Source organism: Crinia signifera, chromosome 2 (genome assembly GCF_055691185.1).
Source record: "Crinia signifera chromosome 2, ASM5569118v1, whole genome shotgun sequence".
Lineage (NCBI taxonomy): Eukaryota > Metazoa > Chordata > Amphibia > Anura > Myobatrachidae > Crinia > Crinia signifera.
In genome coordinates, this window is record NC_139218.1 from 224,245,275 (window position 1) to 224,264,594 (window position 19,320).

Consider the following 19,320-nt stretch of genomic DNA (forward strand, 5'->3'; position numbering starts at 1 on the left):
ACCCCTGGTGTAAATAATAATAATAGCATGGCGCCCATTGCATGGCATTGTGTACCTTATTTAGTGGTATGCGATGAGTGCGATGCGATGCTTGTACAATTAAATATCGCATAGCATCGCATACCAGCAAATGGGATGCGATTTTTAATTGTACAAGCACCCATGCCATGAGATGTGATGGGTGCTTACAATGAGATGTAACCCCCAGTATCCACGGCATCCCGAAACGTGGCGAGCGGCTGCGGTACGCGTCCTCCGACCTTTTCATACCCCCACTATCCATGTCGGCTGGGAGTTGTCTCTAGATAGTGTGGCGAGCGCAGCGAGCCACCGAGCCTGAAGCGTGGCGAGCACAGTGATCCCCGTGAGGGGCCGTGGAATACGAGCCCGAAGCGTGGCGTGCGCAGTGAGCCCTGCGAGGGGCCGTGGAATACATGTAAAGTAATCCGTGTCCGGTCGCCGCGCTTCGGGCTCGTATTCCGCGTCCCCTCGCAGGGCTCGCTGCGCTCGCCACACTATCTAAAATCAACTCCACGCCAGCGTGGATAGTGGGGGCATGAAAAGGTCGGAGGATGCGTACTGCTGCGCTCGCCACACTTCGGGATGGCGTGGATACTGGGGGTTACATATCATTGTAAGCAGCCATCACATCTCATGGCATGGGTGCTTGCACAATTAAAAATCGAATTGCATCACATCGCATGCCGCAATATTCCAGGGGGATATGATGCGATGCAATGAGATTTTTAGGAGCCCATACAATGGAAATCATGGGCGCCGTTCTAGGAAACAAGTACTAAAAAGAGTCAAAGCGACACATGACTTGATTTATCTAGGTCTCAATAATAAAGATAAATATTAACTAAATAGTTTGTACTTTATAATTAAAAACACACCACCTGGAAATGCCTGTTCTGTTGGCTGTAAGCTGCCATCTCTCTCCAACTCTATTGACACATTTCCAGAAGAATTTGCATACGCAATGTTCTGTAAGTAAAATCAATAATTATATTTTTACTTAATACTCTAAAATAAACATCTGATTATATGTAGTCTAATAGCTGCAGTGGAGTTGTGTGTGTGTGTGTATGTGTACTGTTAAAGAAAATCACTGTGAAAATGACCACCACGCCATTTTCCTGGAGACCTGCACGTGCGCAGCAGACTCTGGGAGAGTGCTAAGGTCCAGAGCAGTGTTCCCTCTAAGCTGTGCGCATGTGCGCGCGCACATAACTCGCCGAGCACGCGCACAGACATTACAACAGAGCGCACAGTAATTTTAGTGTAGTCATTTTTTTTTACTATTTTTTGTGGCCCCGGACACTGTGTATAACAATATGGCTCAGCTGCTCTGGCTGTCAGTCAGCCTATGAGCCTGCCCTTGGTTGCCAGGATTTGCTCCACTGCATATCTGATCTTTATAGCATTATGTGACGCACAAAATTTTTAATTTCTTTCCAAAGTTGCACAACCATTATCTTTTGCCGCACACAGCCTTCATAAAATTAGAGGGAACATTGGTACAGAGTGTACATCGCTGCTGGGCTATAGAGTAGAGGGGGGGCCCAGACAGGTCTTTACACCCACCTCCTCCTCCTAGAAGTTCCTCTGAGAGTGTGCCCAGTCACTAATTCAAAATATAATAAGGTACTTGTGAGTTATCTGGACGCCCGATTTTTTGATTGTATGCCTTAAGTTAAGGCATACAATCAGATGCGATGCGATGCGATATCGCATCGCATCGCATCGCATCGCATGCGACCATCGGATGCGATGACCCGATTTTTCCATAGGAATCAATGTTAAAATGATTCCTATGGAAAAAGGGGTCCTTTTCATACCCCTACTATCCAAGTGGGCATGGAGTTGGATATAAACCTGTGGCGAGCGTAGCGAGCCACCGAGCCCGAAGCGTGGCGAGCGAAGCGAGCCCCGCGAGGGGACGGTATTCCGTGTCCCCTCGCGGGGCTCGCTACGCTCGCCACGCTTCGGGCTCGGTGGCTCGCTACGCTCGCCACAGGTTTATATCCAACTCCATGCCCACTTGGATAGTAGGGGTATGAAAAGGACCCCTTTTTCCCATTGAATTCCATGTTAAAATGGACTCAGTCCATTTTAACATTGATTCCTATGGAAAAATCGGGTCATCGCATCGCATCGCATCGCATCGCATCCGATGGTCGCATGCGATGCGATGCGATGTGCCCGATCCGACCCGATTTTGAAATCGGGCGTCCGGATAACTCACATGTACCTATAATAAATAGATACAATGTAAAGTCCAGGTGCTAGAGTGCATTACTCCTAATAATGATTTGCTTAGCAAGATTAGATGCAATAAACCAATGTGATTACTTTGCAAACAACTTTTTTAAGTAGCGAGATTCTTATTCAAGCTCATCCATATACTCTATGATGATGAGTGTGTTCAATCACACAAGGAATGCGTATTTCATAGCGTGATCGCACACCCAAAAGTGGTATGCTGTATCTATCCTTCAAGATGGTCGAATGAAATATGCTGCTGTCCGTGACAGGAATGTGCTGCAGTCAATGAGAGCTATGGGAGTCCTTCTAATTCCTTCTCTGCATGGTTTTTTCTTTTTTTATGCCTGAAAACACCTTGGGTGACATTTAGGCGGAAATTTACTAAAGGAAATTTGTAAAAAAAAAAAGGTGTATTTGTATCCAGAAATACACTTATTTTTGACACTTAGGGGGAAATTTACCAAAATGGATTCGTAGAAAAAAGGTGTATTCGTAGGGAGAAATACACCTTTTTTTTTACGAATTTGTATTTTCAGGATTTTCTATCCCCAAAATACAACAATTCGTAGTCCTAGGGATGGAACATTCGTATTTGTATTTACAAATACGAATGTCTACACCATCGTTAGGATACAACAGAAATCACCATTCAAAAGAATGGTGGTTCCTGATTTACTAAGCAGCCGTATAGAAAATACGGCTGCTTTTGTCCACGAAAATACGGCAGAAAAATAGAACACCCTTTTCCTGTCGTATTCTCGTTTTAGCCTGCACGAATCAGTCAGATCCGTGCAGGCTGCGGTGTAAAAATAAATAAAATAAAATAAATAAATAAAAAAACGGCGTAGGGTCCCCCCCCACAGCCGAAACCAGCACCAGGCTGACAGAGCCTGGAGCCGGTAATTAAAAATCAGGGAACCCGACAAATAGGGGTTCCCTGATTTTTAACAACCAGCCCCAGGCTCCTGCTGTGGGGCTGGTTCCCAAAATAGGGGGGAAAAAATGAGTAGGGGTCCCCCGTATTTTAAGAACCAGCCCCAGGCAAAACCAGCCAGCAGGGTAATGCCACAGCCGGGGGGAGACTTTTTATGCAAGTCCCCCCGGCCAAAGCATTCATCCCTACCGACTAGTCAGCCTGGCCAGGGGCCCTGGGGGAGTGGGGACCCCCCCAATAAAGGTACTGTCCCCGATGCCCCTGGGCGGTGGGCATCGGGCTGATTCAAGCTTAAAAAAAAGATTAAACTATTGTTTTTTACTGTGGCACTACAAGTGCCAGCAAGCTGGGACTTGGAGAACCACAAGTCCCAGCCTGCTGGGCATTAAAGGCCCCGCTGGCACTTGTAGTTCCACAGTTAAAAAAATAGTACACAAAACACACTGACACAAATTTTAAATAAAAGTTTAATACACACATCACACACACACTGATACTTACCTATCTTGATCCCGTCGGTAGGTCGCTGGCTCCGGTGTCGGCGGCTCCGAGGTCGGCGTCCTGTCTGAAGAAAATCCATGGTGGACCTGTGGAAGGAAATCCTACTCACCAGGTCCTCCATGGATGGTCTTGTGTCTTCTGTCTTCTTTTCCAGGGCTTATTTCTTTATCTTCTTTCTTCTTCTTTACGCTGCCGGCAGCTCCCGGGACTTTCAGAGCTTCAGAGATGTTTCCTCCTCGACGTCTGGACTAAGAATGAATTCTAGCCAATCAGGAGCCGACTTTACTGGCTCCTGATTGGCTAGAATTCATTCTTAGTCCAGACGTCGCGGAGGAAACATCTCTGAAGCTCTGAAAGTCCCGGCAGCGTAAAGAAGATAAAGAAATAAGCCCTGGAAAAGAAGACAGAAGACACAAGACCATCCATGGAGGACCTGGTGAGTAGGAGTTCCTTCCACAGGTCCACCATGGATTTTCTTCAGACAGGACGCCGACCTCGGAGCCGCCGACACCGGAGCCGCCGACACCGGAGCCAGCGACCTACCGACGGGATCAAGATAGGTAAGTATCAGTGTGTGTGTGATGTGTGTATTAAACTTTTATTTAAAATTTGTGTCAGTGTGTTTTGTGTACTATTTTTTTAACTGTGGAACTACAAGTGCCAGCGGGCCCTTTAATGCCCAGCAGGCTGGGACTTGTGGTTCTCCAAGTCCCAGCTTGCTGGCACTTGTAGTGCCACAGTAAAAAACAATAGTTTAATCTTTTTTTTACACTTGAATCAGCCCGATGCCCACCGCCCAGGGGCATCGGGGACAGTAACAGGCTTCAGCCTGGTCAGGTAAGTCCTGGAGGGGGGGGACCCCTTTATTGGGGGGGTCCCCACTCCCCCAGGGCCCCTGGCCAGGCTGACTAGTCGGTAGGGATGAATGCTTTGGCCGGGGGGACTTGCATAAAAAGTCTCCCCCCGGCTGTGGCATTACCCTGCTGGCTGGTTTTGCCTGGGGCTGGTTCTTAAAATACGGGGGACCCCTACTCATTTTGTCCCCCGTATTTTGGGAACCAGCCCCAGAGCAGGAGCCTGGGGCTGGTTGTTAAAAATCAGGGAACCCCTATTTGTCGGGTTCCCTGATTTTTAATTACCGGCTCCAGGCTCTGTCAGCCTGGTGCTGGTTTCGGCTGTGGGGGGGACCCCACGCTGTTTTTTTTAATATTTATTTATTTTTCTATTTTTTTTTACACTCTGCAGCCTGCACGGATCTGACTGATCCGTGCAGACTGCTAGAAAAATTCGTATTAGCGGCCGTATATATGGCCAGCTAATACGAATGAATACGACATCGGTGGGTTACAAAGCAGTCATATATGACTGCTTTGTAATTTCCCCTTCGGAACACGACTTTGCATACGACTGAAACAGTCGTATGCAGTCGTAGGGGAAATACCAATACGAAAAACTAGGTTTTTTAATATTGGTAAATTTCCCCCTTACTATCCCAAAAATACGGCAATTCGTATTGATGTGCTATCAAAACGAATACGAATTGCTGTATTTTCGGAATAGTAAATGTCAAAAATAAGTGTATTTTTGGATACAAATACACCTATTTTTCACAAATTTCCTTTAGTAAATTTCCCCCTTAATGGGATGCGATTTTTAGTTAGGTTCTGAAATTGCACATTATCGCATTTTCCGAAATCTGGAAATTTTTGAAAAAATCAACTAGTTAATGGAATGCAGGTGAAAAGTGCAATATGGTTCGAATTTTAGTCATGAAAATGTGTGAGCATTAGTCATGACAATGTGTGAATTAGGGGACATGTGCGATTTTGGAGACATGGAAATGTTTGTTTTTTGTAAAAAAAAAAAAAATGCGTGGGATCCTCCCTCCTGAGCATAGCCAGCCCCGGGCTCAAATAACCGGTCCTGGTTTTAGAAATTCAGGTGAGCAAAAATGTCTAAAACCAGCACCAGGCACAAGGGCTGGTCCTGGTTCCCAAAATATGGGGGACAAAATGACTAGGGGTCCCCCGTATTTTGGCAACCAGCACCAGGCCCAAACAGCCACAGGGTAATGCCACAGCTGGGGGAAAGTTTTTAGGTAAGTTCCCACAGTCAAAACATTCATCCCTGTGGCCTGTCAGCCCAGGCTGGAGCAGTGGGGCATCGGGCTGATAAATGGTAAAAAATAGATCAAACTATTGTGTAATGTTGTAGAACTACAAGTCCCAGCAAGCCTGCCCCGCATGCTAGGACTTGGAGAACCACAAGTCCCAGCATGCGGGCCATTAAAGGGCCCGCTGGGTCTTGTAGTTCCACACATTACACATAGTTAAACACACACACACAGGAGGTTATTCTTGTTGATTCGTATGCAAATTTGCACACAGCGTGTTTTTTTTTACTCACTACGCATGCGTATCGTCCGCAGTGGCATGTGCAGGTTTTATCACGCATTCATGCTCGCACCCTTGTGAACAGAAATACGCTTAAAAACGAGCACTAGCAATGTAGGTGTGATGTGGGTGTTTCTGTGGGCGCGGTATGAAAAGTGGGCGGAAACTGGGGCGTACACAAGGGTGTTACCCACAAGTGCTGGGGGTAAGCTTTTGCCTTTCGAGGTCTCGCGAACCTTGGTCCACTAAGCTGTTGCCTTTCGAGACCTGAGAGTAATTTTTTTTTCTTGCAAATGAATTTGAGCTCAACCTGTGCGAACACTCGCACTGGTTGAGCTCAAATTCATTTGCAAGAAAAAAAAATTACTCTCAGGTCTCGAAAGGAAACAGCTTAGCGGACCAAGGTTCGCGAGACCTCGAAAGGCAAAAGCTTAGCGGACCAACATTCGCAAGACCAATCAACACGCACAAATTCTAAAATACATGCACCTGCACACAATACTCACCCATGCACCATACAAGTTTCTCTCATTAAACAATTAAGTAACCACATCTACTCAATGCAGGGCACACGGTAAGCACACTATTGCACTTTAAACATTTCTACCTTTCATGCTTCTTATCTGATATATGTATATAAAAATTCTGATTTCAGAAAATGCGATAATGTGCCATTTCAGAACCTTACTAAATATCGTATCCCATTAAATGTCATCCAACCCTGCAGATAAGGAATTAGCAAGGGCTAATTCCAGATGTATCAAGCTTCAAAAACCGATAAAGTGAAGAGTAATAAACCAGCTCCTACCTGTCATGTTTCAAACCCAGCCTGTAATATGACAGTTAGGAGCAGATTGGCTGGCTGTTTATCACTTTCCATTTTATCACTTTTTGAGGCTTGATACATCTGGCCCTAAGACTATAATGCTAGGCAGGCAAGTAGACAGAATCATAAATTCCAATTGAGGGCCAAGGGAAAAACATACGAAAACATAGGCAAATTTATGAATTGAAAGCATGTCATTAAAAGAAGCATATAAAACAACTTTTACTTTACACATATTTATTACAGAGATGCCATGTTTTTATTTACTAATACAGGTTGAGTATCCTGTATCCGTGCATCCTTTATCCGAATTATTCCAAAAACCGTGGTTTTTGGAATCATTCGAATTTTTTTTTTACCCCCCTAACCCTCTTTTCATACTTACCAAGTCCCAGGGCGTCCACAGCAGGCCTCCGGCATCTTCTCCAGGGTCTCCAGCGGTCCCAGGAATGCATTGCGCGAGCGCCGGTGACGTCACTGGTGCGCGCGCACACCCGCGCAATGCATTCCTGGGACCGCTGGAGACCCAGAGAAGATGCCGGAGGCCTGCTGTGGACGCTCGGGGACTGCGTGGACGCCGAGGGACCACCGGATCACCATCAGGGGACAGGTAAGTATGGCAAAAAAAAATTATTCCAAAAACCGAAAAATTCCCCTATCTGGAATGCTCGTGGTCCCGCGCATTTCGGATAGGGGATACTCAACCTGTAGTATATAAGTATATAATAGTAGTATAATGCTGTGTACACACGGGCCGATAGGGGCTATAATCGCTGGGAATATGGTCGCAGGCGACCATATTGCCAGTGATTGGAGTGCGCACCAGCGATAAATCGCCGGGTGCGCGCTCCCGTTTTCTGCCCCATTGTAATCGCTGGTCGCAGGAGCTTGCTCCTGCGACCAGCTAGTTACCTCTGTGGCTCCCCCAGCAGAGGTTCCTTTTCATCAGCGACCATCTCTGGTCGCTGATGCAAAGGAGACACTGGGCAATATATTGCTCAGCAATATATTGCTAGCAATATATTGCTGAGCAATATATCTCCCCCCGTGTGTGCGGGGCTTTAGAGTTTGGATAGTATTTAAACTACTGACAGGTCTTTGTTATCTCAAGGATGATGTTTGTGTGAATGTGAATAAATGATAGCCCAAATATGAGGCATTGCATGATCTAATTACCTTAAAATCATTCTTCAGTAAATATCGAATATCCTGCAAATTCATTGTCCTTTCCTCAGGCATTGCCTGTATGCCTGTACATACTATGGAATCATATGGCTTAAAGAGCCTGGGGTCAACACATAAGTAGTGACCTGAACGTATAGAATCTTTAATAGCATGGCCATCCAATCCATTCCATGGAACAGAGTCTGCAAGAAAAAATATATTTATTCTTACCCAGTGGCGTAAGTTTGTTACCGTTGCCCGGAGGCAAGATATATACTGGTGCCCCCCCCCCCAACCTTATATAATATAATAGTGTATGTGTCTGTTCTGAAATATATGTGTTTTATACACACACACACACATATATTGAGAGAGAGAGAGAGAGAGAGAGAGAGAGAGAGAGAGAGAGAGAGAGAGAGAGAGAGAGAGAGAGAGAGAGAGAAGAACACATATATTTCAGAAATCAGTTACAGAAGGGATATCAATGGCTTTCAATTAACTGATTTATTAGTTTTTGAAACTAGCAGGGGAGGAGAGGTGCCCCCTTGGGAGTAGGAGCCCGGCGGCGGATGACTCCATTGCCTCCCAGAGTTCTGCCCCTGTTCTTACCAGTTATTTCTATAGCTAACACATATTCCGCAGCACTTCACATAATATTTGGCCATTCACATCAATTCCTGCCCCAGTGGATCTTACAGTTTATAGTTCTTAAGAAATATACACACAAATATATTCACATTAGGGTTAATTTTGTTGGGAGCCAATTAACCTGGTAAGTATGGAATGTGGTACAGCTTGGTGCAGGTTCATAAACAAAATGTGAGTTGTTGGGATTTAAAACAACATTTATTTGCAGAAATAAAATTTATACATACAAAGTGCAAATGGACACTTATGTTCAAAACCGGGTGAATTTTTTTAAATACAAAGATAAAAGAATACCTCACCCTGGTGGATGGTTGCGGTGGGCTATGACTTATGTGGTAAGCTCTGTGGCACCACCGCAGAAGGTTTGGGGTAGGAATCCCGGTATGTAAGTACAAATGCGTCCTTTCCAGAAAGTGTCCAAGTGCCAAAGAGGTGCAGATGCACCAGCGTAATACAGCAAGTGCCTTTGCTGGTATGGGGTGTTTTATACCCCTTTCCTATCATGGAGTGCAATCTGTGGACCAATGGGATTCGCGGAAGATTCCCGCGATTTTTGCCGCTTACCGGAAGTGTCCTGCGTTCCAGCAGTCACTTCCGGTTTGCGTTCCACCTCACTTCCGCTTCCCGATTTCATTATTTTAGCGCGGCTGGGCTCAATCTATTCTTAGCGTTCTCAGCAAAGTTCTCCAGCTTCCTTCATTTTCGTATTCGTCTGCAAGGGTTTAGATTTCTCATTTCCCTTGTTGCTATACGATTCTGTATTTTGTACTTTGCTGAAACTTGATGTTCCGGCCGCCATCTTTATTATGGGCAAAGTGAGGGCATAGTGTTTCTCATGGGTTCTTTACATTCCAATTTTACACAATACTCTCCTCACCTACTATGCTGTACTTTATATTCCGGCAATGTCCATCCCTTTTACCGGGAGAGTAATGTTTTACAGATAATCCACTTAAAATATTCCGTGTCCGATTTGCACTTTGTATGAATAAATTTTATTTCTGCAAATAAATGTTGTTTTAAATCCCAACAACTCACATTTTGTTTATGAACCTGCGCCAAGCTGTACCATATATTACATACTTACCAGATTCCAGTTTTAAGGGGGACGGTATCCCCCCTATGGTAAAACAGCAGGCTGCATCTTCATAATGTATGCGCATTGATCATAAGACAACCAAACCGAAATTGTAAGCCAATTAACCTACCAGTATATTTTTGGATTGCGGGAGGAAACCGGAATACGCAAAGGAAACCCACGCAAACACAGGGAGAATATAGAGACTCCACACAGTTAGGAACATGGGGAGTGATTCTGTACCACTCGCTAAGCAGCGAGCGGTACAAAATCAATTCAGTAAAAAGGCATTTTGAGAAACTGCTAACAAGGATATACTAGTGCAAGATTTAATAAAAATGTGATTTAATGTGATTAATGTTTACATTATAAAGATATGTAAAATAAAAGTCAGTTTAGACTGGTGTGGGAGCCGTTAATAAATGACAGGTGTTCTAACCCTGGCAGAACAAGCCACAACCACAGGGAAAGGATTGCTATATGGTTACACCAGTGGTTCCCAAACATTTTTGAATCATGGCACCCTAGAGCATCAAAATATTTTCAAGGCACCCCTAGGCCAAATGCTTCTTATCGAGAAATTCAGAAAAAAATATATTAAATTAAGTACAGTGTGTATGTCACAGTTATCTGGTGAGGGACAGAATTTGCTCCTGTTTTTCCACATATATTATGATTGGCAGCCACCAGCACTGGTTTTGCCTGGTACATTGACCATAAATAATATGAATTCATTCTGGTCCATCAACCCAAGGCACCCCTGCAAGTGTCCTGAGGCACCCCAGGGAGCCTAGGCACACAGTTTGGGAACCACTGGGTTACACCCTCCCTCCACCATCACTACTAGGTCCTGTATGGTCATAAATTATCAGTTTCCGGATGAGACTCTGGTTAAGCTGACTTCTGTATGCATATTGGACTCTTTAGCGTCCGTGGCTTTCATTCATGGCTTCTGGTCTGGATAAGACTGGTTATGCTGTAACTCACTTATTTATTGGACATTTTAGCGACTGATTGTATTGCATTGTGGATGAATTCTGCGTGCAAAAATCAGCATCTTAGGGTTAAATTTACACTTTGTATTAAATTTACTAAAGCTTCTAAAAATTAAAAGATGTGAACCAATCAGATTCTGTCTATCATTGCTCTATTGCATCCTAGAAAAAAGATAGACAGAATCAGATTTTTTGCTATAGGCATCACTTTTTAAAGAATTTTTAGAAGTAAATTTACATATAATCATCAATAGGCCATGGGACGCACGACCTGGCTCAAGTAACGGTGCCCATACACGGTACAATTGCCGGGTGCAATGAGATCCGCGCTCCAGCGCACATACCATTGCACAGCTCAAAAAGTAGGTGCTGCACATCATTTTTGTATTAGATTGCATCTCATTACATTGCAAAATGTATGCAATGCGATCTAGTCTGGCAGTATTGGCCACCTTTTTTGCCCAGAAAATACAAATATTATGCACTAGGAAACTGCACTCCTTTAAGATATGTGACACTTGTATATCTGAATGTGAATTAGTCTGTATAAGATGCACAGTGGAACTTGGTGTAGAAAAATGCCAATAATTCCATGTAAAAACCATTGCCGAGAGTAACATGAGAAATTTACCCTGTATTACCCTGATGATTTTTAAGTAAAGCCCTTCTATCCATTAAAATGCCAGACTCATGTGGGATACAGAGAGGACACGTTCATGATAACAAGTGTTATATTATTTGTAAAAGAAGACTTTCGCTCTCCATTATCTTTTAGATAACTATCAATCAGGGGCGGGCTGGACCAGGGGGCAGGGTGCCACATGCCCCCCGGGCCAGTACGTACTGGCTGGATTTATCTTAAGATACAATGTGCGTTCCTATTGATCTTTTGCTAAATCTTCTGATCTTTCATGCAGCTAGATCATGTTAGATCAGAAAATTAATTCCGCAGGAGCGCACATCAGATCGAGATCTGACAATTTCTGATCTGGTCGGCCGATTGATTGAAAATCGATTGAATGGCAAAAAATAATTTTAGTGTGTGGGCACCTTAAGAGTGTTTCCAATTAGTTCCTAAATTACCTTAATTGGTCAATCCTTAAAAATCCATTCATATGACAATTACGGAAAATAAAATACGGAATATTTTTAAATTTGAATTAGGTATTTTAAAGTATCTTGCATTTATGTCGTGTAAGCACATCAAACACATGAAATATACACAAATATATTTTATTTCTGCATGAAACAAGGTTTTAAAACATGGAACAAAGTTTGTGTACAATCTCAGACACAGAATTTGAATGCCAAGCAATCATGTCCTTGCACATATTTAGTGTCAATAACACTTATTTTTAGCTTTTTCTTTTTATGAGCACTTTTGCCAAAATCTTAATCAATTTGGTCCATTAGGTCAAATAACGTAAGAACAAATATTAACAATTTTGGACAGTATTCAATGCTCCCATTTAAAAAAAAATTCAGACGAGGTTGGCTTTATTTTGGCGAGAAGGTTAGTCCTCTCTCCACAAATGTTCCTTGTCCTATTCAATGTTCCCCGTTCGCCAAAAATAAACAGAGAGCTTTGACCTGTTCCCTGCATGGTTATCGCCATTGTTGCTTTCTTATGGGAAATTTTGTGTACCCCGTATATACTAGAGTATAAGTCGACCCGAATATAAGCCGAGGCCCCAATTTTACAACAAAAAAACTGGGAAAACTTATTGACTCAAGTGGGACCCTCACTCGAGTATAAGCCGAGGGGGGCTTTTTCAGCATAAAAACTGTTCTGAAAAAGTAGGCTTATACTCGAGTATATATGGTACCATGCCATTTGTGCATTCAATGCAAAAATGGAGAAGGCTGCTCACTGTTTCTTTGGATTGCCTTTCCGTTTTGCTCTCTGCATCTTTTTTGGGTGAACCGAACTTGTGTTTAAACATTATAAAGTAGATGTCTTTGATTCTAAATATTTGGTAAATTCATCCTCCTCTCATTCCCTTAACAAGAAGAAAGCTGGTATTTAAATTCCCAGATACCTGATGCTTGGGAGATATTTATCCATTAGCCACTCTAATGTATCAATCTGTCTGCTCTACATGACAGTATCAGCATAAGAAAGGTTTTCCAGTATACAAGTGAATAGCAGGGATCCATACCAGTTTTTTTTCACTTGAGGACAAGGGCACCATCCTAGCTGTTCTAGTGGTGACATACCTGATTGGTGAGTCTGGCATCTCCAGCACAGTTTTCCAGGTTTGGCAGTCATCTGACTTGCAGTGGAACCCCCCCCAATGATAACCTTCCATAGCTTAACTCTAACCTCCCCTCCCACAGACTAACTGTATCCTCCCCGATGCCGGTCCAACTCTTATATAATAGCCCAGAACTGTGAGTGTGTGTATAATGCTGGGCGGAGTCATAGAGTGAAACTCCGCCCAGCGTTATACACATACAAGGATCTAGGACAAGGATCTGGGCTACAATATAAGAGACCAGTGCCAGGCCTGTGTAGTAGCACAGGGTGGCAGAGTCTGGTTAGGTATCTGTGCTGAGTCCTCATTCTTGTTTGCACCACATTCATGTCCCCACTCCTCTACTCACCAAGCGCTGAGGTGTTCTGTCTGTAATGGCGGTGAGAGTGGTCACAGGTGGGGGGACTGCTGAAGGGGTGTGGCCGCTGAGGACGGAGTCTCTGGTGACAGACTAGACAATGGTGGTGTATGCGATATAGGAGTGCAGCACACATGCTGACTCAGCGGGATCAGAGCCGGCGGCGTGCGGGGTGAGTGACAGGGGATTGCATTCTCATCATGCCCTGCCAGCGGGGACAACCGCACAAACATCAACCGCGTGTCTTCTCCATCCTGCACTAAGCCCGCCGCCGGGAACCTTATAATACCGTCCCTCATCTGCCTTCACGGTGACACACACACACACAACAATACATATCATATATACATAGCACACACACCTATATACATAGCACACACACCTACATACTACCTACATACATACAACACACACACATCATACATACATACATAGCACACACACACACCTACATACATAGAACACACACAATGTGCAATACATATACACACACACCCCACTACATCATAGCAAGACATAGCCTCTTACTGCATAGCATGGACCCTCAAAGAAGATAACTACATTCTGCCCATCCTACTGTACCACCCTGCTTCCCTGCTCCCTCATATCACCTACCTCATGTGCCACATGTCATCTCCTATGGGCTGTTTCACACGCTATGGCTGATGCCGGTTGGTGAAATACTGCACAGACAAAAGCCGTGCCATACTCCATAGTTAATAATGGACAGGATTGTGTCCATTTCCACAAGACGGTCGCGGCACGGTTGCAGACGGCTGTCACCACTGGAAAGGATGGCTGCCGGCCTGTGGCCATCCTGACCATTGTCAACTTCTGCGTACGGCACGGGTTCTTGGCCGTGCGGTGTTTCACCATCCGGCGTCAAGCGGAGCATGTGAAACAGCCCTAATTGTGCCCCAAGTAATTGTAATTAAACAATAGCTGAACGAATATCATATACCCATATCACTCCTTCCTCTCCTTATGCTTAAAAGAAGAAGGGCCAGGCACTTCAAAAATCATTTACAATAATTTTCAGTTTTCCAGGTGGCAAGCAAATAACCTAATTACGCAACAGCAGCCCCAAACTACCACCTGCCCCGAACCAGCAGCAGTGCTGGCTCCAGCGGGAACAATAACACCATCAATGGTGCCATGCAGCGGGGCTATATTTCACACTGGTGTGGAATGGGGCTCGACAGTGAGGATCCCGGCAGTCAGTATCCCAATGTCAGGATCCCAACTGCCGGTGTTCTGACAGGAGGGCGAGTGCAAAGAAGCCTCTTGCTGCGCTCGCCATGCTGCGGTTACGGTGGCTCGCTACGCTTGCCAAACGTTCTATTCTCCCTCTATGGGGGTTGTGAACCCCCATAAGGAAGAATAGCCCCTGTGAGTCGGGATCCCCAATGTCGGAGCACTGACAGTCGGGATCCCCACTGTCGGAGCATCATCCGGCACCCATTTCACACGTTCAGGGGGCGGAGCCCCTTACGATGGTGTGAAGAGCGCCCATAGGGCGCGATGAATCAACTAGTATAGAATATTTGGCAATTCATATGTCTATATTTCCCATGTTGACATGCTGTACATACCAACATGTTCAATATTGACATGTCAACATCGGAAATGTAACTATATCCCTATAATAAAGCATAATGGTCATGGGCTTATTATGCTCATACTGTATGTGAATTGCATTAAGACTTAAACAAATATTTATATTCAACTAATAGAAGTTACAGTAATAATACAATGGCCCTTATTCTGATCGGTGCGGCCGGATCCGAATATGCGGCCAGGACCGTGCGTGCGAAACCCCGCCTTCCATACGGATCGCCAACTCCGTCCGTACGCGGTAAGAAGCTGGCCGAATGGACCGCACGTGTATTTTTCATGGAATACGCCTCCTCCATCTCAGGGAACATCCCCCATCATTCGATGGTCGCAGACCATCGAATGCAGGACCGAGTGGTCCACCAGCTCCCGCAACCTCAGACCACACGGACATTTTTCCGTACAAAAGCAGGGATCTGGGCGGGCAGCTGACATCCGGCGATGTCATATGCCCGCCCCCTACACGTGCGTCACGACTGCATTACCATACGTACGCCCAGCGTTTGTATGGGAACGCCCATTAAACGCGGGGCGTATGCATATGGTAATGAACCCAAATAGCCCTTCACGCCCCTCTCCACCCCCTGTTCGGAGTGTTCACATTTCATGCGGGATTTGGCCGTACGCAGGGGCGGATTGGCCCACCGGGAAACCGGGCTGTTTCCCGGTGGGCTGGCATATTTTTAGTGTAAAGGGCCGCCCTCCCTCCCTAACAGGGCCGGCCGCGGCACCTCCGTGTATTTTGCCCAATTTAAAGATGGCCGCGGCCAGCCTCCAGTTGTTCCAAAGTCAAAATGGCCACGGGAGGGCTGCTGCGCATGCGCGGCCGCACGCAGCTCCTCCCGCAGCTAATGTGCAGACTGCAGAGGTGGCCGCATCGCGATCGCGGGTGCGCGTGTGACGTCACCGCGCACCCGCCCACTACAAGAATGCCTGCATCGTGGGGAGGCTAAGGAGTGACTGCCTAGGCTATCATTCTGACCTATTGTGAAAGTGCCCCTCCGAAGATCCTGCGCTCTCTGACTCCCTGGCCCTGCTGCAGCTGCCGTGATTGACAGCCTCCAGCGCTGAATAGAAGAACAGGATGCTCAGCTCTGAGCTGTCCAATAGTGTTTGATGCAGCAACCTGCTGCTCAGTGATTGGCTTAGCACGCAGGCTGCAGGGAAAAGGGAGGCAGGATCCCGGCTCAGCCAGCTAAGCTTAGTGTTGGAGAAGCTGTCTGCAGGGGTGTGCTGCTCATGGAGAGGAACGAGCAGCAGATTCATAGTTATCAGGGCAGGGGCAGCCCTAAAGTTACTTCAGGTACATGGCTGATTAAGGTGTCATAATTTTAGGATGCATACCCTGCCGCAGTGGGCCCCCACCTGAGTCACTATTTCCCCAGGCTGGACTACAGAGAGTCACTAAGAAGTTGTTCCCCACCTGTGTCTTCTCCCCCTTCTATAGAGCAGCTTCCCCCCACACTATGTGACACTGTCTCCAAACACACATACACACACACACACACACACACACACACACACACACACACACACACCATATGTGCCCCCCCACCCACATGTGTGCCCCTGGCCCCCCACACCATTTGTGCATCCATATTTTTGCCTTTGCACACCCCCCTCAACCCACAGTGTGTGCCTTTGCCAGCTCCCCCTCCCCATGTGTGTGTCTCTGCCAGCTCCCCCTTCCCATGTGTGTGCCTCTGCCAGCTCCCCCTCCCCATGTGTGTGCCTCTGCCAGCTCACCCTCCCCATGTGTGTGCCTCTGCCAGCTCCCCCTCCCCATGTGTGTACCTCTGCTAGCTCCCCTCCCCATGTGTGTGCCTCTGCCAGCTCCCCCTCCCCATGTGTGTGCCTCTGCCAGCTCCCCCTCCCCATGTGTGTGCCTCTGCCAGCTCCCCCTCCCCATGTGTGTGCCTCTGCCAGCTCCCCTTCCCCATGTGTGTGCCTCTGCCAGCTCCCCATCCCCCTCCCCATGTGTGTGCCTCTGCCAGCTCCCCCTCGCTATGTGTGTGCCTCTGCCAGCTCCCCCTCCCCATGTGTGTGCCTCTGCCAGCTCCCCATGTATATGCCTCTGCCAGCTCCCCCTCCCTATGTGTGCCTCTGCCAGCTCCCCTTCCCCATGTGTGTGCCTCTGCCAGCTCCCCATCCCCCTCCCCATGTGTGTGCCTCTGCCAGCTCCCCCTCCCCATGTGTGTGCCTCTGCCAGCTCCCCCTCCCTATGTGTGCCTCTGCCAGCTCCCCCTCCCCATGTGTGTGCCTCTGCCAGCTCCCCTCCCCATGTGTGTGCCTCTGCCAGCTCCCCCTCCCCATGTGTGTGCCTCTGCCAGCTCCCCCTCCCCATGTGTGTGCCTCTGCCAGCTCCCCTCCCCATGTGTGTGCCTCTGCCAGCTCCCCCTCCCCATGTGTGTGCCTCTGCCAGCTCCCCCTCCCCATGTGTGTGCCTCTGCCAGCTCCCTCTCCCCATGTGTGTGCCTCTGCCAGCTCCCCCTCCCCATATGTGTGCCTCTGCCAGCTCCCCCTCCCCATGTGTGTGCCTCTGCCAGCTCCCCCTCCCCATGTGTGTGCCTCTGCCAGCTCCCCCTCCCCATGTGTGTGCCTCTGCCAGCTCCCTCTCCCCATGTGTGTGCCTCTGCCAGCTCCCCCTCCCCATGTGTGTGCCTCTGCCAGCTCCCCCTCCCCATGTGTGTGCCTCTGCCAGCTCCCCCTCCCCATGTGTGTGCCTCTGCCAGATCCCCCTCCCCATGTGTGTGCCTCTGCCAGCTCCCCCTCCCCATGTGTGTGCCTCTGCCAGCTCCCCCTCCCCAGGTGTGTGCCTCTGCCAGATCCCCCTCCCCATGTGTGTGCCTCTGCCAGCTCCCCCTCCCCATGTGTGTGCCTCTGCCAGCTCCCCCTCCCCATGTGTGTGCCTCTGCCAGCTCCCCCTCCCCATGTGTGTGCCTCTGCCAACTCCCCCTCCCTATGTGTGTGCCTCTGCCAGCTCCCCTCCCCATGTGTGTGCCTCTGCCAGCTCCCCCTCCCCATGTGTGTGCCTCTGCCAGCTCCCCCTCCCCATGTGTGTGCCTCTGCCAGCTCCCCCTCCCCATGGTGTGCCTCTGCCAGCACCCCCTCCCCATGTGTGTGCCTCTGCCAGCTCCCCCTCCCCATGTGTGTGCCTCTGCCAGCTCCCCCTCCCCATGTGTGTGCCTCTGCCAACTCCCCCTCCCTATGTGTGTGCCTCTGCCAGCTCCCCCTCCCCATGTGTGTGTCTCTTCCAGCTCCCCCTCCCCATGTGTGTGTGTCTCTGCCAGCTCCCCCTCCCCATGTGTGTGTCTCTGCCAGCTCCCCCTCCCCATGTGTGTGCCTCTGCCAGCTCCCCTTCCCCATGTGTGTGCCTCTGCCAGCTCCCCCTCCCCATGTGTGTGTCTCTGCTTGCAATATCATCAGGTGTGATGTGCAGAACATCAAACCTGGTGTCGTTGCATACGACCACGGGACTGCACTATATTCAGGCCCGTCAGTAATCTGTGGTTCCTATGTATATGTATGTGTGTATAATGTTTACGCGGCATTACGGCTTGTGGCATATAGCGTAAGGTGCATTACAGTGTGGCATATTGTGTAAGGGGCATTAGGGTGTGTGGTGTACAGTGTAAAGGGCATTATGGTGTGTGGCGTATAGTGTAAGGGGCATAAGATGTGAGGCGTTTAGTATAAGGGGCATAATGAGTGTGGCGTATAGTGTAATGGGCATTATGAGGGGGCGCCAGAAATTTTTTGGAAGGGGGGGAGCAAAATTTATAGTTACGCCACTGGCCCTAATTGAATATAGCCGTGGCCAGCCTCGGCTGTGCCCAAAGTTAAAATGGCAGTGTGTGTATATATATATATATATATGCCACCCTGCATACCCCCTCCCACCCTGCTTCCTCCGCTACCCTGTTTCCCCCCTCCCTATCTGAATCCTCCACCACCCCACATCCTATGCCACTCTGCGTCTTCCCTGGCACCCCGCATCCTATGCCACCCTGCGTCCCCCCTCCTTGTATCCTCTGCCACCATGCAACCAACTCCACTCTGTGTCTCCCCTCCCTGCATCCTCCACCACTTTGTGACTCCCCTCCCTGCATCCTCTGCCACTCTGCGTTCACCCTCCTACCCTGCATCCTGTGCCACCATGCCCCCTCACACTCTGTGCCCTGTGCCACCCTGCGTAAGTCCTCCCTCCCTTCGTTCTCAGCCACCCTGCATCTCCCCTCCCAGCATTGTATGCCACCCTCTGTCCCCCCTCCCTCCCTGCATCCTCT

General features: G+C 47.8%; 1 protein-coding gene across 18 annotated transcripts in view; it reads right to left on the reverse strand.

Annotated features, from left to right (window-relative positions):
• TEX14 (testis expressed 14, intercellular bridge forming factor) overlaps positions 1 to 19,320 on the reverse strand; it is a 165,425-nt gene that overhangs the window by 64,673 nt on the left and 81,432 nt on the right. For all 18 annotated transcript variants that reach the window (XM_083173882.1, XM_083173875.1, XM_083173877.1 and 15 more), the window contains 2 exons: positions 8,099 to 8,289; positions 900 to 987 (listed from right to left, as the gene is read on the reverse strand). In XM_083173882.1, the coding sequence (XP_083030008.1) occupies positions 900 to 987; positions 8,099 to 8,289 (279 nt within the window). The remainder of the gene's footprint in view (positions 1 to 899; positions 988 to 8,098; positions 8,290 to 19,320) is intronic.